This window comes from Phyllostomus discolor, chromosome 6, assembly GCF_004126475.2.
Source record: "Phyllostomus discolor isolate MPI-MPIP mPhyDis1 chromosome 6, mPhyDis1.pri.v3, whole genome shotgun sequence".
NCBI lineage: Eukaryota > Metazoa > Chordata > Mammalia > Chiroptera > Phyllostomidae > Phyllostomus > Phyllostomus discolor.
This window is the reverse complement of record NC_040908.2, coordinates 18,295,800-18,320,536: the sequence shown is the minus strand read 5'-3', so window position 1 is coordinate 18,320,536 and position 24,737 is coordinate 18,295,800. Positions and strand designations below refer to the sequence as shown.

At 39.9% G+C, this 24,737-nt stretch overlaps 1 protein-coding gene across 12 annotated transcripts in view; it reads right to left on the bottom strand.

The window, feature by feature from the left end:
* BIRC6 (baculoviral IAP repeat containing 6) overlaps window positions 1–19,008 on the bottom strand; it is a 197,421-nt gene extending 178,413 nt beyond the window's left edge. For 10 of the 12 annotated variants that reach the window (XM_036027815.1, XM_036027820.1, XM_036027817.1 and 7 more), the window contains exon 1: window positions 18,668–19,007. In XM_036027815.1, the coding sequence (XP_035883708.1) occupies window positions 18,668–18,992 (325 nt within the window). In that variant the 5' untranslated portion in view covers window positions 18,993–19,007. Of the gene's footprint in view, window positions 1–4,679; window positions 4,887–18,667 lie in introns of those variants that run through there. The other 2 variants (XR_004903615.1, XM_036027824.1) reach the window with 2 other exon arrangements.
* Window positions 19,009–24,737: the final 5,729 nt, after the last annotated feature.

The following is a 24,737-nucleotide window of genomic DNA, read 5'->3' as shown; positions in this document are numbered from 1 at the left end:
AGACTTCAACATTCCCCTTTCAGTAATCGATACAACTAGAAAACTGGCAAAGACAGAGAGAAACTGGATGCCAACAACCAATGACGTTCATAAAATATTCCACCTATCAACAGTATGATACACATTCTTCTCAAATGCTCACAGAACAATCATTAAGACAGATCATATCCTGGGGTCATAAAACAGATCTTAACAAAAATAAAAGTAGTGAAATTAAAAGTATGTTATCTGACCATAGAGATTTAAATCAGTAACAAAATTATAAGAGGAAACCTCTAAATACTTGAAATTTAATCACATACTTCTAAAAAACCCATACGTCAATGAACAGGTCTCAGGTAATTAAGAAAATGTTTAATTAATCAAAAATGAAAATATAACATCAGAATTTGTCATATCTAACTAAAGCAATGCTTAGAGTGAAATTTACAGGAATTAAATGCTTATGTGAGCAGAGAAGGCGGCCTCAAATAAATAACCTAAGCTTGCTATTTAAGAAAATGAGAGCCCTGGACAAGTGGTTCAATTGGTTAGAGCATTGTCCTGATGCACCAAGGCTGCAGGTTCAGTCTCCGGTCAGTGCACATACAAGTCAACCGATAAATACGTAAATAAGTGGAACAACAAATTGGGTACATACCCAATTTTGTGTCTGCATGTACAAGAGGCAACTGATCAATGTTTCCCTCTCACATTGATGTTTTTTCTCTCCCACTCTTTCTCCCCTCTGTCCCCCTCTCCAAAAATAAATACAATCTTTAAAAAATTAAAAAGAGGGGCCAGCTAAACAAATGGTGATACAGAATACTACCGCACAATAAAAAGGAATGAACTATTTATACATGTAATAACCTGACTGAATCTCAAAGGAATTGTGCTAAGTGCAAGAAGTCAATATCAAAAAGTGACCTACCATTCCACTCAAGATGGCAGCATAAGTAAATGGGGTACTCGCAGGCTCCCACAATCACATCAAAGTTACAATTAAACTACAGACCCATCAGTCAGAGCCATTTGAAATGTAGCTCAAAAGAAGTCCTATAACTAAGGATATAAAGAAGTCATATTGAGACTGGCAAAAGCAGAGATGTGGAACAGGGTGGTCCTATACCAACATGAGCCAGTGGTAAAAAACTGGGGGTGTGTCTCTGCTACAGATGTCCCCCTGAGGAGTGAGGGGTCCCAACCCCCTTTTAGGCCCCCCAGCCCAAGGTTCCAGTGCCAGGAAGAGAAATCCCCATAACTTCTGGCTGTGAAAACCAGCAGGAATTGTGGCTGAGTAAGATGGAGGGCAATGGAGTTTCATGCATTCCTCATAAGGGTCCGCACACAGACTTACTCCATTCACTTACTTTGAGGGCCAGTGCTGGAACAGCAGCTCAAAAGGCACCAGGGACATACTGGGAAGAACTCTGATGCAAGAGTTAGAGGGCATCTTTCTCCCAGAAAAAAAGTGCTGCCAGAGGCCATTGTTCTAGCTTTCTTCAAATTACTCTGTTGTTCATGCCAGGTGGCTGCAGGGAAGGCACAGGAAGCAGCTGATATTGGCCCACATCTCCCCAGAGGCCACAGAGCCATCACACATGGTGAACAGCTTCAGACTAGGCAAAAGCACTTCTACAACTGACACACTCAAGGGGTAAACTCATTGGGTACCAGAACCCCACTGAAGGTGTTACCACTGGTATTTAGCTAGAAACGGGGAACAAAGGGAACTAGACACTGAGCTTAATAAAATGGCAAGCATGAGTCTCCTAACTAGCCAGGAGATTACAGCTTCCCACCCCAGGGAATTACAGCATTGCTCCAACAAAGGAAATAATACTTCTCTGTTCCCCCACCCCTGGACCAGATTGTTGGGGGCACAGAATGAGGAAAAAGATCACACAGGCCTGTCAGTCTAACTAGGGAGTGTAGACCCATTCAAAGCTGGCGAAAGCCTGGGAAGTTGATTGGCCATTTTGAAAGTACCTGGTCCGTCCCCAATCCAAGTTAATAAAATCCCAGGGGAACCTCGTGCATGCGTGTATGTGTGCACATGCACACCACATCTGTGTGCTCTTTCTCTCTCTGTCACCCAAGTGACCCATACTTGTAGGGTGCCTGCAACTATTCTTTCCATGGTCATGTGGCCCTAGCAGCCACAGGGACAGGCTTCAGGAGGGAGCCTGCATACCGCAGCACAGCAACAGACTACAGCTGGAAAAACAGGCTACGCCAGTTGGATACTGAACTGAACTGGACTGAACTGCAATATAGAGCAGAAACTCTGGGTACTGGCTTTTGCTCTGGCTTTACTAAAGGCAAGACTGGTCATTTTCCATGACGAGACAAACAGAGATAGGACACTGCAGAGTCAGAAAGGGAACCCCCTTTATTTTACATCCTCAACAAACCATACCACAGAGCCCCATCCTCCTGTGTGAGTCTCAGGAAATTCTTTTCCTTGTGACACCACAAGAACTCATTTCCCACCAATAATAAAGGGAGTCCTGCTCCATGGGGACAGCTCCTGCACAGCAGATCTCCACTGTAGTTGCAGCAAGTCCCCCAGCCAATCAGCCTAGAGGTGAATCCTCCAGCTGATGTGCCAACAGCAATCAAGACTCAACTACAAAAGCGGGGTGCACATAATCCACATGGGGAGCACATCCTGAGTGCCCAGCTTGGAACACCAGGAAGGTTGCGCCAATGGGCCCTACAAGAAAGCTACTATATCAGACCACTCTGCCAAGACAAGAGATATAGTAGCTCTACCTAATACAAAGAAACAAATGCAGAAAGGCAGCCAACATGGGGAGACAAAGAAACATCTCCCAAATGAAAAAGGAGAAAAAAACTCCAGAAAAAAAGACTTAATAAAACAGAGACAAGCAATCTATCAGATACAGAGTTCAAACCACTGGTTACAAGGATCCCCACTGAACTTAGGGGAAGAGCAGATGACCTTAGTGAGAATTTCAACAAAGAAACAGAAAACATAAAAATGGATTTAAAAAAAAATAGAACCAGTCTTCAATGAAGAATACAGTAACTAAAATGAAGAAAACATTACAGGGAATCAACAATAAAAAAGATGAAGCAGAGAATCAAATCAGAGATTTGGAAGATAAGGAAGCAGAAAACACCCAGTCAGAACAGCAAAAAGATAAAAGAAGGAGGACTGCAGAAGCCTCTGGAAAACTTCAAGTGCACCAACATTCCCATCATGAAGAGAGAGAGCAAGGAATTAAAAGCCTATTTGAATAAATAATGATGGAATACTTCCCTAACCTGGTGAAGGAAATAAACATAAAAGTCCAGGAAGCACAGAGAGTCCCAAACAAGATGACCCAAGGAGGACCACGCCAAGACACATGATAATTAAAATGCCAAAGATTAAAGATAAAGAGAGAATCTTAAAAGCAGCAAGAGAAAAGGAGTTACCTACAAAGGAGTTCCCATAAGGCTGTCAGCTGATTTCTCAAAAGAAACCATGCAGGCAAGAAGGGACTGGCAAGAAGTATTCAAGTGATGAAAGGCAAAGACCTACATCCAACATTACTCTACCCAGCAAAGCTATCATTTAGAATGGAAAGGCAGATAAAGTCCTTCCCAGACAAGAAAAAGCTAAAGGAGTCCTCACCACCAAACCATATTACAAGAAATGTTAAAGGGACTTCTTTAGAAGGAAAAAAAGGAACAAAAATACAAATAAAATGGCAATAAATACATTATATATCAATTACTTTAAATGCAAATGGATTAAATGCTCCAATCAAAAAACACAGGGTGGTTGAATGGGAAAAAAGATAAAACCCTTACATGTGCTGTCTACAAGAAACTCACTTCATATGGAAAGACACACAGACTGAAAGGAAAGAGATGAAAAAAGATATTTCATGAAAATGGTAACACAAAAAAAGTCTGGGTTAGCAATACTTATTATACCAGGCGAAACAGACCTTAAAACAAAGGCTATAACAAGACACCAGAAGAAGGACACAGCTATTCCAGCAATTCTCAGTATTTACCCAAAGAAACTCAAAACACTAAACTGAAAAGCCTATCATCCACGTGTTCACTGCAACATTATTTACAATAACCAAGATATGAAAGCAACCTAAGTGTCCATCAACAGATGAATGGATAAAGAAGTGGTACATTATACAATGGAATATGACTCAGAGATAAAAAAAACGAATATAATCTTGTCATCTGCAACCACGTGCATAGACCTAGAGAGTACGTCTAATCTGAGTGAAATAAATCAGACAGAGAAAGACAAATGCCAGAGACTTTCTTATATGTGGAATCTAAAACACAAAATAAATGAACAGGCAGAGGAGAAACAGACTCATATATACAGAGAATATTTTGACAGTTGCCAGATAAAAGAGTTTTGAGCGAATGGGTGAAAAATGTAAAGGGATTAAGTACAAATCAGCAGTTACAGAATAGTCATAGGACGTAAAGTTCAGTATGCTGTACTCAGTATAGTGAGTACTCGTATTATTAACTAGTATAGTCAGTAATACAGCAATAACTATGTATAGTGTCAAATGGGTACTAGATTTAACAGAATATCACTTTGTATTTTAAGTTATATATGCCTAACCACTAGGTTGTACACCTGAAACTAATATATTATGCATCAACCGTAATTTAAAAATAAAATTATTTTTCTAAATGTTACATACCAGATGGAGGATTCCATTTATGACATTCTAGATAAGAGAAAACTAGTCTAAACATGAAGAGCAAACGAAGGACTGCCAAAGGTCAGTGACTGTGATGACTACAAAAGGACACTGCAGGGGAACTTTTTCAGGGATTTGAACTGCTCTGTATTTTGCCCTGGGCTGGTGTGACTCAGTTGGCTGGAGAGTCCTCTCGCAAACAGAAAGGTCGCAGGGCTCATTCCCGGGTCAGGGCACATGCCTAGGTTTCAGTTTGGTCCCTCTTCAGGAAGAGAGGCAAATGATGGACGTTTTTCTCTCACATTCATATTTCTCTCCCTCTGTCTTCCCCTCCCTCTCCTTTTCTTTAAAATCAATAACCATGTCCTCCAGTGAGGATAAACATTTGTTTTCAGTGGAAGGAAACTGGTTTTTAAAGTCAGTTATGTCTAATACCCACTTTAAGAAAGTCAAGTCTTTATAAATGCACTATCCATATGCATTCCTACAAAAGTTGCAAAAACATCAACAGAAAATACATTAACTCTGCAAACTGACATAACACCTAAAATTTCATTTCCACCAAGATAACATCAGATTTCAATGCTTAAAATACTATACCAACACATACTGCATGCAAAGTCAATTGAGGCTGCAAATTTAATGTTCATGTTTTTTGAAGCTTTTAAAATACAATGAAAATGCCCTGGCTGGTGTGGCTCAGTTGGCTGGAGCTTCGTTCCACAACCTAAAGGCTGCAGGTTCCCTTCCTGGTCAGGACACATACTGAGGTTGCAGGTTGATTCCCGGGTTGGCTGTGTGCAATCACACTCCTGTACACACAGGAGGCAACTGATGCTCTCAATCACATCAGTGTTTCCCTCTCTTCCTTCCTCTCTCCCTTTCTCTCTCTAAAAAGAAAAGCAATAAAAACAATAAAAGCAATCCTCCAGTGAGGATACAATATAAATATAGAACAATTAAAAAAATAAAAATAGCCCTTGCTAGTGTGACTCAAGTGCATTGACCACCAGCCTATGGACCAAAAGGTTGCTGATTGGATTCCCAATCAGGGTACACGCCTGGGTTACAGGCCAGGTCCCCAGCTGGGGGTGCGCAAGAGGGAACCACACACTGATGCTTCTGTCACACATTGATGTTTCTCTCCTCCTCTCTTTCCCTCCCTTCTGTCCCAATCAATCAATCAACCAATCTTTTTTAAAAACTCTTTAACACAATGATTTAAAATAAAATACAAAGTAACCAAAAATAAAATCATTTCACAAAACTTGTTAGTGCACCATATTATTCAATGCTAAAATGAGTATTCCTGTAGAACAGATCTTGGTGTAAAGCAAACTAAGTTTGGGAAAGTTCAGTGGCTAGGGCCATGAAGGGTAATAAATGAATAAAATGTAATGCAGGCATAGCACTATTTGAGAGGTGAACCAACACCTACCTAAGCATCAAAGAGGTTCTCTAAAAGATACAGAAGTATTCCTCACATAGCCTACATTCTAACTCAGTCAAAGTCAAATTCCATCCAAATATGATGAAAATTTACCCAGCTGTTTTGCATACTACAGGAACAGACAGGCCAACAGAAACTTCCCCTGGAGATCTGCTTTGCTACTCTCTGACATCACTGGGATCTTTCCTCAATCAAATGCCACCTCACAGAGACTTGGCAGACCACAAAGCACCAGTTTACCCACCACCATTTCAACCAGCTCTAATTTCTTAAAATATTTATCACCTGACATTGTGTGTGTGTGTGTGTGTGTGTGTATGTGCGCGCGTGTAAAGCATCTCTTCCCACTAAACCATGAGTTCTAGGAAAGCAAGGACTTTGTTAACTGCTATATCGCCACTGCTTGACACAAAATAAATGTTTTTGAATAAATGAATTATTTTCTATAAGTTCTAAAGAATTTTTTAACATATTAAAACTAAACTGCAATCTGACAAAATGCAGTATTCTCACATTTTTTCTAACATAACATCTGTAACTAAGACATGTTAGGTATGAAACTAGTGATCTGGCACAGATAACCCCAGCCATCTCCTGCCTTCCCTAGCCCATTTCTTCCCTCATGTCCTCCTGCCCCCAGGACAAGGTCACTATCCTAGGCTCTAGCAGCATTTCAGTGCTAAAGTATCAGAGCTGTCAGTGGCTTTAAAAAAAAAAAAAGTCAACCAAAACTGATTTATAGTAGGAAAGGAAAAACTAGAAAGCAACAGAAATTGTTGATATATCCCTTGATATATCCCTGCTCTTAGAAGCATTATTTCATCATATATTCACTAAATACAATTTAAAATACAATGAGATAGGTTTCATTAGCAGACAAACAGGAGGGCTTTTTTCCAAAAAAAAAAAAAGTTTAAGACAAAATAGTTATTATAATTCAGTTCAAATGAAACCTGTCTCATTTATCGCAGGCATATCAAATAAACGTGCTTGTCTAAGGTCCTAGTTAAAGTTTGAACCATTAAACTTAGCTGCACACTAGAATCACCTGGCACACTTTAAAAAAAGAAAGTAGGCCTGGGCTTCACTCCAGAACACTTAAGTCAGACTACTTCGGGCCCAAACAATATTTTTTAAACGCTCCCCTGATGATTCTAATGAGCAACCAAGGCTGAGAACCACTACTGCCCTGTGCCAGCTCCCCAGTCTTACTTCTCTCTCTACCACTTCATAAATCAAAGTAAAAGCAGACAAACAAATCACAAAGATTTAAATTCTTGGTGCCCACAGTAAATCTCAGAGAAGGCATTCCTATCTGCCTCACTCTAACAGTTTTAGCATTTCCTCGAAAAAGTAAGCATAATATTTATCTCCTCCAAAACCCATCTGATTTAACCCACTCCAACTAGATCACACTACTTCTTTTTAGGAGCACAGCCCTTGTCACAAACTGTTGTACACAGCAATTGCTTTACTCTTTTTGTTATGTGTACATTTATTATCTCCTCTCTGTACTTCCTTCTATTTATCATTTGTGCCTCTCTTACCTCCTCTTCTATATCCAAGGAGTTTATCTTAATTTTTTTGTATACCTCACATTTCTTAAGTTCTACAGTTTACGAAGTATTTCTCCATATATTATCTCATCAGATAATAAAGTAGTCTGTCTGGCAAGAATTACTAGCCCATTTAAAAATGGTATGTCAGAGAAGTGTCTTCCCAAAGTTATGAGCAGTAAGATGTACATATTAGAGTGGTACCTCCCACCCACCTCCCCACTGTTCTTTCATACTACATTATAGAAACCTATTCTTGTTACTGTCTGGCTACAGTTATAGCCACATTCCTAAGCTCAGAGTAGCAAATGCTCAACAACTTAAGTGCAGCTACAACTGCAAACTGCCAGTTAAGCAACAAAGATATAGTACAACAATACACAAACATTTATATATCTGCTTCCTCTCAAGCTCCCACTGCAAAGGCAGTGAAAAAATAAAAAATAAAGAAGGCATTAACCAAGTCCACAATGACAAAAAAAAAAAAACAAGTGGGATGATGGCAACAACATTTTTGAAGTTAGAGGACAGATGAATACTGTTAACTGGCTTGTGTCCATAAAAATCTAAACGCAAAGCCAGCTAGAAGGGAGTTGCAGTGCTAACTGATACTAAAAATGTAGCTCCTGTCATAGTAGGGTCCTAGATTTTTTTTACCTTAGACTGGTGGTTCTTTTACTACTTAAAAATATGGGAACTACAGCCCAGGGGAGCCAACTCCAAGCTCCTCAGGCTATCTCATCACTCCTTCCTTCACACCTCACACTCTTACCAAACTTCTTGTAACAAGTATTACCAGCATCACATCTCTACTCTTGCTCATGCAGTTCCTGCCATCTGACTTAACTCCTTTTCTTTCAAGTCTCAGCTGAGGGGTCACTTCTTACAGAAAGCTTTCTGAATTTGGGGGAGGAGTAGATTTCAAATTGATCTTATTACCTCAAATGACACTTTATGAACTAAACTATGTAATTAAAAGTGACATTTGTTGAGTGCTTTGGTGGGTGGTTCAAGGAATGTCTACATATATCAGTTTACTTAATCTTTCCAATAACTCAATGAGTTAGGTATTAATTATGAAGTGCAGAGAGAGTTAAGCATCTTGCCTAAGGACACAGCTACTCAGTGGTGAATCACAGACCGGAACTCAGTATGGCTCCAGAGCCAACCAATATCCTTAACCACTAGACTAGGCTTTCCCTATAAATGCCAATGCCTTCCAAATCTGTTATTCCCAAATCTTCAAGCTTCAGCCCTGAATTCCCAAATGCCTTCTGGATATCTCTACGTGGATATTCTTCAAGGATCTCAAAATTAATGCAATTGAAATCATGATCTCCCTCTTGCTCCCAGCCTTTTCCATACCTTCTTGTATAGTAGTCCCCTCTTACACATGAAAATACATTCCACGACCCCCAATGGATGCCTGAAAGCAGGAATAGTACCTAACCTTATATGGACTGCTTTTTGCCTATGCATACATACCTGTGATAAAGTGTAATTTATAAATTAGGCACAGGAAGAAATCAGCAACGGTAACTGATAATAAGATAGAACAATTATAGTAACACATTGTAATAAAAGTTATGTGAATGTGTATCTCAGCAAACTAACACAAATTTCTTTTTCCTTCTACACAATTTCAGATATATTTGTTCTTATCACAGATCTTTCCTATCATACATAGCATTCGATTATTTCTTTCCTTAAGTCAAGAATTTTCACCTTTCCACTTCAAGAAAGCACTTTACAGATTTTCTTTGGCATATCTAAATTGCCAGCACTGCTACTCTTGTGCTTTGGAGCCATTATTAAGTAAAATAAGGGTTACTTAACACAAGAACTACAATACCATGACAGTGGGTCTGATAAACCAGACAGCTACTAAGTAACTAATGGGTGGGTAGCATATACAGCTCAATATGTGGGACAAAGAAGGAAAGAAGGAGGGAAAGAAGGAGGTAGACAGCTTAAGATTTCATCACACTACTCAGAACAGGACACATTTTAAAAATTGTCAATTCTTTATTTCTGCAACTTTGCATTTAATATTTTGAAGAAATTATGAAGCATTATGAAGAAACCGTGGAAAACACAAACATGGATAAGAAGAACCACTGTATTGCTTATTCAGGTTAATAAACATCATTCCTACTCAAAGTAGGAACCTAAGTATGAATAATTTCATCTTGTCAATCTCTCTCATCCAAACACTCACCAAACTATGTTTTTCCTGCCTCTCAAACTAACTTAATGATGCTCTCTTCACTCCTCACACCTGGGCATTAGATTCAACTCTTACTAAAAATAAATTTGATCATGTTATAACCTACAGTGGTTCCCTACCATTCACATGGAGTCCAAACTTCTTAGCAAAACATATTATGATCTAGTCCTTGCCTATCTCTCAGCTTCAACTCGAACCATTCCTATACATAACCTGAACCCCAACCCCTCTCTCCCAAAAACTTCTGATCCTTGAATTCACCATGTTTTTAAAAATCAACATGTCTCTGCACAAGCAAGTGTGAATACCTTAGCTTAAGATGATTATGTTTCCAACATTCCCTCCCATTATCTTATCTTTCAAAACTGATCATAAAGGCAACCTCTGGGAAACCTTCTCTATTTCCCTCAGGCTGAAGAAACTCCCTACCCTTTGTATTCACCACAGCAGTACACATATCTATATTACAGACCTTATGACATTATGTTAAGATGGTTTACCTAAAATCATCACCAAGCATGCATTCAAAGGCCAAAATGTTGCCTTACTTTGTGCCCCTGTGGCTAGCACATGGTCAATAAATGTGTGAATAAATACCAATCAACTAGCTCTTCAAATCACTTTCCTCTTTTAACAATTTCAAATTCAAAATCAATTAACTTACATAGTTTACACGTCTCTGATGATACAAAAACATTGTATCATCTTATAATTACATCTTATAATTACATCTAATTATTATATTTCAGTCAGCACATTCCCATATAAATGGGAACCGGGAAGAAAATACTGCAATTTTAATAGAATATTTGTAGCAAAAATATCTACTACATTCAGCAAACTTATGAATAGCCACTGCTTCACAAGACTAAAAAATAATAAAATATAAGCACCTATAGAGCACATACTAAATATATCAGACACTCTTTGACATTCTTTAATGTATTAACTCATTTTAATTCTCACAGCCGCCTTCTGAGGTAGATGCTAATATTATCCTCACTTTATAGACTTACTTACAAGTTGTTTGGCTCCAGCCAAACAAGCTGATCTCATATACTGCCTCTCATTAAAAAGCCTAAAATTATTAAAATACAGACTAGGATAAATTTTCTGCTAGGGAAAAAAAAAACTATCTTTAAGCATTCACCATGAAAACCAGGGAGATAAATGTAAAAGTTTGGAAAACACAGAGTATCTTAAAAATAGCAGAATTATTTTTTATCTTAATATAAATCCACTCATTAATTATAGAAAAATGTTTTGGTAAAAAACAGCAAAACTTGGACATAAGATAGGGCATTATGTAGCATTACTAATATTGGTCAACTGAAACAGCCAATGTATGTACTCATAGTCCACAAGAAGATTTGCTGCATTAAGTTTCTATAAAGAATTCAGCCCTGGCTGGTGTGGCTAGGTGGACTGAGCACCAGCCTGAGAACCAAATGGTCACCGGTTCGATTCCCTGTCAGGGTACATCCCTGGGTTACAGGCCAGGTCCCTGGTTGGGGGTGTGGGAGAGGCAACTAGTCCATGTTTCTCTCACACACTAATGTTTCTCTACCACTCTCTCCCGCTCCCTTCCCAACTCTCTAAAAAGAAAATCTTTTTTTTTTATTTATTTCTTGAGGACTATGTAAGTTGACCTAGTCACTTTATTATATTCCAAGACTTCTTGGAGGAGGCAGCTCTGGGCTTTTAGTCTAAACAAGAAGCTGTCATATCAGACAATCAATCAATCAATCAATCAGGAAGAATTCACTCAATCTGAACTTTGCTGCAACTGGAAGAGTACAATGATCTTTTTCTCATTTATGACCATTATACAAACTTCTCAAATCAATTCACATCAAAGTCAACGTCTATTTAGGAAAAGAATAAAGGGACAAATTCATAAAGAAATATAAAACTGGCCCTGGCTGGTGTGGCTCAGTAGATTGAGTGCCAGCCTGAGAACCAAAGGGTCACCAGTTCAATTTCCACTCAAGGCACATGCCTGTGTTACAGGCCAGGTCCCCAGTTGGGGGCAAACAAGAGGCAACCACACATTGATGTTTCTCTCCCTCTCTTTCTCCCTCCCTTCCCCTCTCTCTAAAAATAAATAAATAAATCTAAAAATAAAAATAAAAAAGAAAAAGAAAGAGAGAAATGTAAAACTGGAATATTTATCTAAAAACAATGATCAGCTGTGGAGTTTCCTCTTTTTCACCATGACAAAGATCTGGAACACACTTCAGGAACTAAATAGACATGAATTCCTCTTACATGACGATACCAATTAATTAATACCCACATATATATGTCATTTACTTCTGTACATATAATACATGAACAATCTGTATATATACCAGGGGACCCCCCCCAAAAAAAGGAATTATCTTCTGGAGGGTGGGCCCCTCGTAGTACAGACTTCCCTCACAACACTAGGTGAGTGTTCTAGGAACCCATCTGTATCAGTGTTATCAGCTGGTGTTGTGACAGACTACATTTGGCTTCAGTGAATTTTTTGATGGGTGATTTTATAAGCACACCTGCCCATACCACAATGAGTGTTCAGCAGTTTTTGACCAAAAATGGCAAGACTGCCATGCCCCATCCATGACCCCCATGCCCTCCCCTCTTTATTCACCTGATCTTGCCCCCAAACAACTTTTTTTGGTTTCCCCAATGAAAACAGTCCTCAAAGGGAAACAGTTTTGCCAATGTGGAAGAGATGAAACAAAAAACATCAGAAGCACTAAAAGGCACCAAAATCAACATGTTCAAAAACTTCTGAGCAGTGGAAAAGCATCTCGATAGGTACATTGCATCAAATGGAGGGTGCCCTGAATGTGACTTAAGTTTAAACATAGAAAAATAAATATGCAATTTTTAATAAATAATTCCATTTTTAGGTCCCCCATTGTACATAACTAATACTACAACAAACTTAACTTCATTTGATATTTAGCCACTTCAATACACTGAATGATATTTATCCAAATATAGATAATATGTGTTACCAACATTTCTATTTCCATCAAATTTTGAATGGTATCTATTTATCCTCTGTATATAAATGCTAAATGAGTGAACATTTTTTAAAGTATCCAATAGTGAGGAGTATGGCAATATTAAGCACCAATGAAACTTAAGAAAATTAACATTCACTGTGTACCTTTTATATACACACCCAGAAGTCTTAGGCACTTCAAACTGTTTAGCACTTAATGTGCACAATCACTCTCTGAAATAGTAATCTTAATTTACAAATAAGGAAGCTGAAGTTCATAAAGTTTAGGTAGTGAGTTAGTGAGCTAAACCTCAAAAATCTGGACTACCTAAAACATAAGGCCCATTCTCTCACCACATGCCCTCAAAAATGCTATAAAAACAAAACACAAACTATATATACTACATTTAGGGAAGGAGAGGCACTATTTCAGGAACAGAAATCACCACTGCCACTTATTATATAAATAAGAAAATAATGAAATTAACAAATTATTATTCTTACATTTAATCTTCCATCAAATACTTTATTCTTACATCAAAGCAAAAACTAGATGAACCCTGCAGGGTAGCAAAAGATGGTAGGTAAAGTCCAAAAAACTCCTAAGAAGTTCAAATTTGGAGTTAAGTCCAAAAAATGTAACAGGTTTAAGTTAAAAAGAACAGTAAGAAGAGTATTTACAGAGATTTACAAGTAAGTAAGAGGAATGTTTTGAACATTAAACACAATGTTCTAAACACTATGTATGTATTAACACTGAATTCTTCACCATTAGTACAATTATCATCCTCATTTTGCAAAAAGGAAAACTGAAAAAGAAATGTTAAGTAATTTGCCCTGGCTAGTGTGGCTCAGTGGATTGAGTGCCAGCCTGCGAACCAAAAGGTCTCCAGTTCAATTCCCGGTCAGGGCACATGCCTGGGTTGCACAATAGGTCCCAGGTTGCAGGCGTGCAAGAGGCAATGGGTTGATGTTTCTCTCCCTATCTTTCTCCTTCCCTTCCCCTCTCTCTAAAAGTAAATAAGCAAAATCTTAAAAAAGAAATTCTAAGTAATTTAGTCAAGGTCAGAGTTAAATTGGAAAAAAAAATCAGAAACTGGGATCTTATTCCAAGCCATCTGACTGCAAAACCAGACTCCTTCCTAACTGATATGTGAAACTGCAGAAACAAAGAGCTAAAGAGAAGGACATATCCAGTAATATAAATATGGCCACGTGATGTATGTAGTGTATATAAGCTATTTTGATTTTTTAAACCTGAAGTCCACAAATAAGCATATGAAAAGATGTTGAACATCATGTTATTAGGGAACTGCAAATTAAAACAATGAGATAGCACACCTCTTCAAATGGCCACAATCCAAAACACTGACATCATCACATGCTAATGAGATGTGAAGCAACAGGAACTCTCATTCATTGCTGCTGGAATGCAAAACAGTACAGCAGCTTTAGAAGACAGCCCTATAAAACATACACCTACCATATGATCCAGCAGTCATCCTCCCTGACATTTACAAAAATGAAGTAAAAACTTACTTCTACCCAAAATCCTACAAACAAGTAATTACAGCAGCTTTATTCATAACCACCACAACCTGGAAGCAACCAAGATGTCTTTCAGTGAGTGAAGAGATAAAAAAACTGTGGTACAACCAGACAATGGAATATTATTCAGTGCTAAAAAGAAATGAGCTATCAAGCCATGAAAGGAGATGGAGGAAACTCAACTGCACATTACTAAGTGAAAGAAGCCAAACTGAAAAGGCTACATAATCTATGATTCCAACTATTTAACGTTCTAGAAAAGGCAAAACTATGGAGACAGCAAAAAGATCAGTGGTTGCCAGGGGGAGGGCAGAGGAAGGGGTGAACAGGAAGAGCACAGGGGATTTTTAAGACAGTGGAAACTCTTTTGTGTGACATTATACATATTTGTCAGAACCCACAGAATGTACAGTACCGGGAGTGCACCTTAAAGTAAATTATGGATTTGGGGTGAATGATGATGTGTTAATGCAAGTTCACTGTAAAAAACATACCCCTGCGGTGTCAGACATGGACAGGGAGGAAGGTTGTGCGTATACGTGCTCAAGCTCAAGGGGTATATGGGAACCTGCCTTTCCTCCTCATTTTTACTATGAACCTAAAACTGCTCTTTAAAAATCTATGTAAGAAAAAAAAGCCAAAGAAGGTGTTTATTTACCAGTTAGTATGTAAGGAAGCATCCATTTATCATACTCATTAGTTTATACCAAATAAAAAATATTTATTAATATTTTGTATCAGGCATACTGAGGAAGGAATATAAACAAGCAGACAAGCTTTCAGAAAAACAGGCATCACATATTCACAAAAAGCTAAATAAAATGAAACTTAAATAGTTCTAAACAGAAAACATACCATAAATAGTAAGTTGGCAATAGATATTAATAGGACATTATGCATTAGGGGTCCAGTGGATCACTTCAGACTGAAAGAATCAGAAATTAGGACCAGCTCTAGAGTTTGAAAAATGGGTAAGATGTGTCTATTCGTCCAGAGGAAGCTGGTGCACTCCAAGAAAGGACAAAAGTACTGGAGTTAGAAAAGGAAATTAAATGAACCAGTTCCACAAAACAGGAAAACAAGACTCGAGAGACTGGAGAGGCCAGATCATGGAGGTCATTTAATGGCAGGCCAAGGAATCAGGAATCTTAATTCTAAAACACTAACAGGGAGTAAATACTTGCCTAACCAACATATATACATATAGCTACTTAACCTAATCAAAGCATATTTATAAATATTTTATGTTGGACACAGGTAATTTGAAGATATATACTAGTAGACAGTTAAAAATTCACCATTTTTGCCACCCAAATGAATACACATACATACAAGTTCTGCTTCCATCTACTAATTTCCAGTCTGCACTAATAGGCCACCCATTACACTATAAACTGAGCCCACCCATCAGACACACTCTCACCCACTAACCCTATATAGTTACGTTTACACCACTCTTGAGTCTCTCAAACAAAGATGTCTTTCCTCTGGGGTTGCTCACTGCCCATGAACTGGGAAGAAGGGTCATGTTAGGACCATGATCACTACTGGCACCTTCTCCCCATTCTGTTTATAGGACTTTCACCCTCTTATTACATTAAAAGCAAACCTACTTAATACCCACATATTCCAGACAAAACATAAACTGCCGCACTCCCTCCAAAATCATCTGAATAGATGACATACACATGTCCCTATACAACCTCTGGTAATTAGTACTAGTAAACTGCACTTCTCACATATGAAAACATTTCAGAATTTGTTCATTGTCTGTTTCAAACTTTTTCGGTAATCCCTTTAATTTGTTTGCCACAGCTCTTCTACAGATTTTTAGTAACATATTCAATATTCAGTGTATGAGTATCTGCAATTGTGTCCAATCCTGTGCATTTCCTATTAACAAATGCCCCAACAAACCCCAACTAAGTCTTCCCAAATCAGTGCTAGGTTTTATACATCCATTATCTTCACACTTACATTATGCACCTAAAACTCTCCCTTTTAGTAATCTACCAGTAAAGTAACTATCTTTCCCTTTTATGAACAGACACATACATATATGTACAATTTCCCCAACCACTTAGAACAAATTCTAGCACATGTTATTTTTCTCAAACACGGCCACCAGACAGAAAACCTTGTGAGACTCTTTTCTTTTTAATACTCACCTGAGGACATGTTTTTCATTGCTTTTAGAGCGAGAGGAAGGGAGAAAGAGAAACACCGATGTAAGAGAGAGGCATCAATTGGTTGCCTCCCTGGACTGGGTATAGAACCTGCAACCTTTCTGTTACTAGACAGTGCTCCAGCCAACTGAGCCACACCCTCCAGGGAGAGACTCCTGTTTCTACAGAAAACATTTTAAGACTTTTGCTAATATAGCCTTTTATAGAAATCCATATACCTATATTATGATACCACTTATTCAAAGTTTAAAATCATGAAATACAGTCTTGGATATTGTTTAAAGATACAAGTACATACTAAAAAGCATAAAGACATGTATGACACTGGTAAAACCAAGTCAAAGGTAATGTTCATGGAAGGAGGAGGGTTGGAGGAATGCAATCCGGAAGTGGCACAGAGGCTTCAACTCTCTCTGTAGTGTTTTACTTCTTAAATTTACTGGGGGATCATAATTATTCTCTATACCTTCCTGAATTTTAAACATTTTAAGTGAATTTAAGAGGATATCAATCACTGAATACTAATGAGTATCTCCCTCTCACACAAGCTGTTATGTCCAAGTTGCTCATCGCTACATCTAGGACACCCCTCCTGTCCTTTAGGCCAAGAAAGGAAAAATTACAAAACTACAACCCAAAACTTGCTCTCAGACCTTAAGTATGTTCCAGGTTCCCATTCTATAGCCATAACAGTCCTTTTTTTTTTTTTTTTCACAACTTTCATATCAACAAAAATTAAAGCCCTTATTTTATCTTTGTAGCCCTAAATTCCATTTCCTTCAAGTGCCTTGTTACTCATACAGTAAACTAAATAACAACCTTTCCTAATTTGTCTATGTTAAAATACAAGTATATCGGCAGGCCACATTACTTCCACTCGGCTCAATGCACCGTTGTATATATTATAAATCTGTGCATCAGTCTAACTCACTCACATATACTCACTTTCCAATCTCAATTTACAAATCTAAATTAAGTCACTCATTAAACCGCAAATGAAATGTCATCTCAGCCAAACGTAACTTGACCAGGGCAATTCCAAAACACTCCCCTCCAGTGCAAAGAGCGTTCTCTTCATGCAGATAAGTCCAGTCCCTGGACCACCGTGTGTACACGACCCAGAACTGCTCTCTTCCACTGGTGAGACTCAGACAAACCTCCGAGGCCCAACTTTCGGCTCACTATGGCAAAACAAGCAACAACGGCCTAAAGTTTCACCTCATTATGAACCCAAAGGAATCTACATTTCATAAATCGTAGGTTCCGAGTTTCTTGTCACTGGGGGGTAGAAGTTGGAAGTCCCGAGGTAGGGGACAAGGTCTGGTCTTCCATGGCGTCCGCCAGAGTCCTCAAGTCTTCGACAGAACAGTTCAGGCAGCTTAGCCCGCCTACTTCCCACCCTACCCCCACTACAACGCACCCCACCCCCACCCCATTCCCACTCCCACCCCCGGCTCGAAGACCGCCGTGATACATCCCAGCACCTGCAGGTCCTATGAACAGCCGGGGACCTACTTCTATCCTCAAGAAAGGAGAGCTTGGAGGCCGGCTCGAAGGCTTGCCTCCGGCCACCAACCTCTCTCTTCCGGACTAACCCTTCGATCCTTTTCCTCTCTGATTTGGTTGAACGCAGTATCCGCACTTTCCCCAGGACCTCCCCGGGGGCCTGGCCGCCTCCAGGGCTGAGATCCGAGGCCTCCTCACCCCTTCCACAGGATCAACCTATACCGGTAGCTCAAGGCCTGAAAGGCAACTCCCACCACTCCCCAACTTGCCAGTCTTTCCTTCCCAGCTGTACCGCTGAAAAACCCAAATCCTACGGTCCCCCTCTATCAGCTTCCGGACTCGCCTTTACAGCCAGGCCTGAGCCCCCAGCCCTGCCCTCCCGCCACCCCGCTCCCGCTACGCCGCTTCCCCTCCTCCGGAGGCCGAGCCCTGGGGCTGGGCGGCTTCCTTCCCCGGCATCTCGCTGGCCCGGCTCCTTCCGCAGCGCGCCCGGCCCGCGCCCGGTGTGCCGCACACTCACCGCTGAGCGCCGAGGCCTGCAAAGTGGCCCCCGAGGTGCCGTCGATGACTTTGATAGTCCCGCGACTGGTGACGGCCAGGATAGCGTTGAGCGCCGGGTGGTAGGAGAGGCTGTGCAGCCCGTCGCTGTCGCAGCGCATGCAGCCGTCTCGCAGCACTAGCCACTCGGACACCCCGGCCGCTCCCGCCCCCGCCGCCGAGGAGCAGCCCGAGCCCGAGGCCGCCGCAGCCGCAGCCGCCATCTTCCGGCCTGCGCTCAGCACAATCACACTGGGAAGCGGCTCAGTGACAGTCCCGGGAGGTGCAACACCACCACCAGTCACCATCCGGGGCCAGGGGGCAAGCGGAGCGCGTTAGCCGGAAGTGAAGTCAGGCGCCGGCGCGCACGCGGGACGTCCTGAGCGCTCCCAGAGGGGCCGAGCTGGGAGGAGGCTGGCTGAGGAGGGGGCGAAAAAGCAAGAAAGGCGAGGCGAGGCGACGCGGGGGCGGGGTCAGGGGCGGGGCCGGAGGCGGGCCAGCGGAGCGTGCGCGGGAGGGGTCGCGCGTCCCTAGCGCTGCTGGTGTGTGCTGCTCAGATTCTTTCTCCGGGCCGGGCAGTGGCAGCTGCTTGGACTTCGCCCGCTGCGGGCCTTCAGGCCAGGAGAGGTTAGGCACTTGTGTATTTCTGCTGGGCAGAGATCACGGCCCGAGAGGTGTAAGACGACCTGACTCCCCTTTGCTGCGGTTCCGGCTGTGCTTAACCGTTTCCCAGCACTCTCAGTGCAACTTCTCGGTGGTGGCCGGAAGGGGACCAAGGGTCCTGGCTAAGGCTCCAAAACAGAGAAACTTCTGGTCTGATTTTGGAGAAACCGAACGACCTCCCCAAACCCATGCCTATTACAACGCGCCTCCCACCCCGAATCATTTTGTTGAACAGAAGTGTCCGATATGAGGTGCTGGGAGCTTATAATTAAGTTTCTCTATTCACATTCCAAACAACTGCAGTTATATGAATTGTTAATGGGTGTGCGTGGGTGTTGTGGGGACTCTAGTCAAGTAAATTTACTAATCCCCTTTGAAGAATAAGTACATTTTTATTTTAATTTCGAAATAATTAGATTCACAGTTGCAAATATAGTACAGACCTCTGTGGTCTGCCTCCCCACAAAACCCATAATCCCTATCTGTGAGAAAAGCATTGGACAGACTCATATTGGACATTCCATAAAATACTTAACCAGTATTCTTGAGACAAACAGAGGTGAAACCTAGGTACCCTCAACACTTACTTATGACATAATTTTACAAAAGCAGGGATTTCACATGGTGTGTGTTTGGTTCTATGTCATTTTATCACATGTAGATTCATGCAATGCAATCAAGATACAGAACTATACTGTGGAATTGTTACATTATCTTGGAAAGCCTCATTCATTCCTGTTCCTTAAAACCTCATCAAAATACTGTTTGAGAACTAGTAATCATTTGTAAAATGTGTAGGATAGCATTTGACATACAGTAGGTACTCAATAAAAGTTATGAACGTTAATTGCCTTCCCACATTCCTGCAGACTTCTTCAGGAAATGTTCGTGGATTATTCCAACTATATCTTAAGCTTATTAATTCACATACAAAGTTGTACTTATATAACCTATAAATTAATTTCATTTTGGAATGAATATGTAATTTTTATCTAATGTTGGGAGACAAATAAAAAGGAAAGTACACAAGTATTAAAGTCAGAATGAACTCCCGATTTTTGAGTTACTATGGCTTCATTGATCTGTGAATTTAGGCAAATCATTTACACATTCTGAGAATGTTTCACCAAGTGTGAAGATGATAATTTTATCATTACTTGCCCTGCTTAGATTTCTTACGAGCAAATGTAAAAGTACATGAAAATTGTAGAAAAGACAAACAGAGAAGGTAAATGGCTTGTCCAAGATCTCCCAGCTTTTGCGGAAAAGATAACAGCAAGCTACTTGGAATTTAGCCACTATGACCCAGAACCCGTACTCCTAACTTGATCCCCATGCTCAAAACTTCTGTGGCTTCAGATAAAGGAGTGCAAATAATCAAATCTAAATGTAACTAGGAAGTGTCCTTCTAAAACTTTTTTTTTAATTTCAGGACATATGCAGAAACTGTAAAAACTGCCACTTCAAAGTTTATTTTTCTCCCAAGACCTATTTGGGCCAAACTTTAATCTGGCCCCAGCCCATGTGGTTCAGTTGGTTGGGCGTGGTCCAGCAAACAGAAAGGTCAACGGTTCAGTTATCGGTCAGGGCACACACCTGAGTTGCAGGTTGGGTCCCCGGTGGGGGCACTTGCAGAAGGCAGTTAATCGGTGTTTCTCTCTCAATTTATAACTCTCTTCTCCCTTCCTTCCTCTCTCTCTAAAACCAAAAATAAAAACAAAACTTTTAAAAAATCATTAATCTGCCCTGGCTGGTGTAGCTCAGTGGATTGAGCACAGGCTTCAAACCCAGGGGTTGCCAGTTCGGTTCCCGGTTCCCGGTCAGGGCACATGCCTGGGTTGTGGGCCAGGCCTCCAGCGCAGAGTGCATAAGAGACAACCACACATTGATGTTTCTCTCCCTCTCTCCTTCTCTTCCCCTGTCTAAAAATAAAAATTAATTTTAAATCTTTAAAAAAAGTCATTAATCTGAAAGGTTTCCCTTAACAGGCTTAAAGTGCAAATCAAGGCCCTCATCTTACTGACAGAGAAAACAAACCAGTAACCTGAACTCTAAATTTAATCTCAGTGTACTTTAATGTTATACTATATTGAAAGAACTGAGGCATATATTTGTTAGCCTGTGTTACTTTTTTTTTGGATTGGTGGAAATGTTTTTTTCTTTGCTCTATGTAAATTTAGACTGTGTTCACCTATCAGCCAGCAATTACCCAGAAGATGTTCTGAAATAAAACACTTCCACAATGAAATTGGGAAACAACTTCCCATATATTTCTGCTCTTAGGAGATTTATAATACACATTAGCATATCAAAACCTCTGAGCCCTTCTCTGGTAAAAAAAAAAAAAAATCCTATTTAATTCCTTTAACAGCATTTCACAAACTCAGATGACTAAGGAAGCCTGGAGAACAAATGTTTCAAAGAGCCCTCTTTAGTGTAACTTGTTGCTTGTTTTTGTGAATACATACTTGTTTTCTTTTTTTTGAGTACTTGCTGAGACTTCAAAGGCTGAAGTTAAATGTTTCAGAACTCAGGTTAAGATTCCTTGACTTAAAGTGATCATAAAAATGAAACGGGGCAAGACTGAGTGAAGGTTAACATCAACTACGTTGTTGATGTCTTTCTGCACATGGAGTTGAGAGTAAATTCTCCAAACATAGAAAATTAACTGATTTTCCTGGCCAGTCTATTTTGAAGTGATGGCCTTTTGAGAGTCTCCAGCCAAACCATCTTGGGCATAGGTGGTATTCACCTAAAGGAGGTACAAACTCCCACTGACTGTCTTTCTGGGAAGAGGAATTTACTGGAATCGGAAATGTGGGTTCAGAAAGTAGGCCTGATTGATACAGAAAACACATCTGACAAACTCCAACATCCATTCAAGGAAAAAAAAAACTCAGCAAACTAAAAAGAAATTTCCTCAACTTGATAGAAAATATCTACAAAAAAACCCTACAACTAACAGCTTACTTATGGGCAAAAACTGGATGCTTTCCCTCTAAAATCAGGGACAAATAAGTCAAGGATGTCCATTCTCAATACTCCTTTTCAGCACAGTACTGGAAGTTTTGGAACTTAATGGAAGTCACTGCAACAAAGCAAGAAAAAGAAATAATAAGCAGAGAGAGAGCAATTTCTCACCTCCACCTCTCCCTTTCCCTTGTGCAGACTGGTAGTGGAAAACCTGGTAGTGGAAAAACCTAGCAGTGGAAGAAGAGACTGAGACCTAAAAGGAACTAGCTGCCCCAAGTTTGCAGATGTTGATCGACAGAGGAGTAAGCGGGGGCTCGGCTGAGTGGATGACTGTGTCCGGAGCGACAAGGGAGCAGAGAGACAGAGGCAAACTGACTCCAGAGCTTACATAGAAAACACTACCCCTAAGGGTTCCCCAGTAAATGCTAGAGGGATTCAGAATCGGTGGCTGAGGTCATGCCATGGGAGCTAGAATCTGGGCACATTCATAACACACTCCAGTAAAACCTACCACACACACGCACACACATACACACACAAGCCATATACAAACATTGTATTAAAAACCTTTGATGTCAATGAAGGAATCTCTAAACTAATGTGTGTGTGTGTGTGTGTGTGTGTGTGTGTGTGTGTGGAATCACCACCCTAATGTCCAAATTAATTACCCTGTCTTCTGAAGTTTCAGGCTGATTTGCTTTGTCACAAAGCAAAATCTGATGAAGTTCTAAGGATTTCCAGTGGAAAGGCTGATTCCTAGGAACTCCTTCAATCTGGCCTGATATTGACAGCCAGTATGTACATCATTAAAATTCACTCTTGGGACAAAACAACAATGAAATAGCACTTACTAGTCTTTAGGATGGCTACTATCAAAAAAAAATTTTTTTAAAGGAAAATAAATGTTAGCAAGGATGTGGAGAAATTGGAACCCTTGTGCACTGTTGCTGGGAATATATGGTGCAGCTGCTATGGAAAACAGTATAGCAGTTCCTCAAAGAACTTTAAATAGAATCACCATATGATCCAGCAATTCCACTTCTGGGTATAAACTAAAAAAGAAGTAAAAGCAGAGTCTCAGAGATATTTGTACACCCATGGTCAGAGCCATATTATTCATAATAGCTAGAGTGTGGTAGGAACCCAAGTGTCTATCGAAAACAAATGAATAAATAAATAATAATGGAATGTTATCCAGCCTTAAAGAGAAAGGGAATTCTGACTTATGCTACAGCATGGATGACCTTTGAGGATATTATGCTAAGTGAAATAAGCCAGTCTCAAAAAGACAAATACTGTATGATTCCATCTCCATGAGGCCTTAGAGGAGTCAAATTCCTAGACAGACAGTAAAATGATGGTTGCCAGGAGCTGCAGAGACTGGAGAGTGGAGAGTTATTTTTTAAATAGGTGCTGAGTTTCATTTTTGCAAGCTGGAAACACTCTGTGGATGGATGATGGTGATGGTGACACAACATTATGAATGTATTTAATACAACTCAATTGTACACTTAAAAATGGTTAAGATAGTAAATTTTATGTTATGTGTATTTTGTCATAATTTAAAAATTGGGAGGGGAAATGAAGGAAATTTTTTTTGAGATGACTAATGGATTTCTGTTTATAAAGTATCAAAATAGAATCATACAATTGGTAATGTTTATCTGTAAAACAACAGTTAATGGCCTTGAATGATTATATTTAGTTGAACAGAGTAGGATTTGGGTATCAGGAATTTCTTACTTGGACCTACCGTAGGCAAGCGAATTGTGAAGCAGTCAGATACATAATCATACAGCTGATTCTGTAATCATTAATGTAGATTAAATTAGATTTTAAAATGATTTTGTATTTCTTATTACAGTCCATGCAAGTTATCAAAATACCTTGGCAATTCTGATCTCAGGGTGTATATACAAATGGTTTTTATAGTTCATGACCAAAATGAACACTACCCAATTGAGAGAAAGACCTTACATCCTCATATGACCTTACACGCCTGTATCTATTAGAAACATACACTATAATGCCCAGAACATAGAAGCTTCTAAACAATAAGGGAACGAAAATTCACATTATGGTCTTTCCCTATCACACTTGCTACACATATGGCCATTAAAATTAAGAACAATAATAAATGCAACTATTTCCCAAAGATATTTTAGCAAATTTGGAAATCTCTTCCTCAGTTATTTTGTCCCTAAAAGGAGGTGTGGGAAAGATTCCAAAGAAAAGACTTTGTGCATGTGTTAGGGAGAAAATTCCGACATATGCAACAACATGGATGAACCCGAGAACATTATGCTGAGTGAAATAAGCCAGACACAGAGGACAAATACCATACGATTGACTTATATGAGATACTTGAATAGTCAGATTCATAGAGACAGAAAGTAGAATGGTGTGTGGAAGGGCTG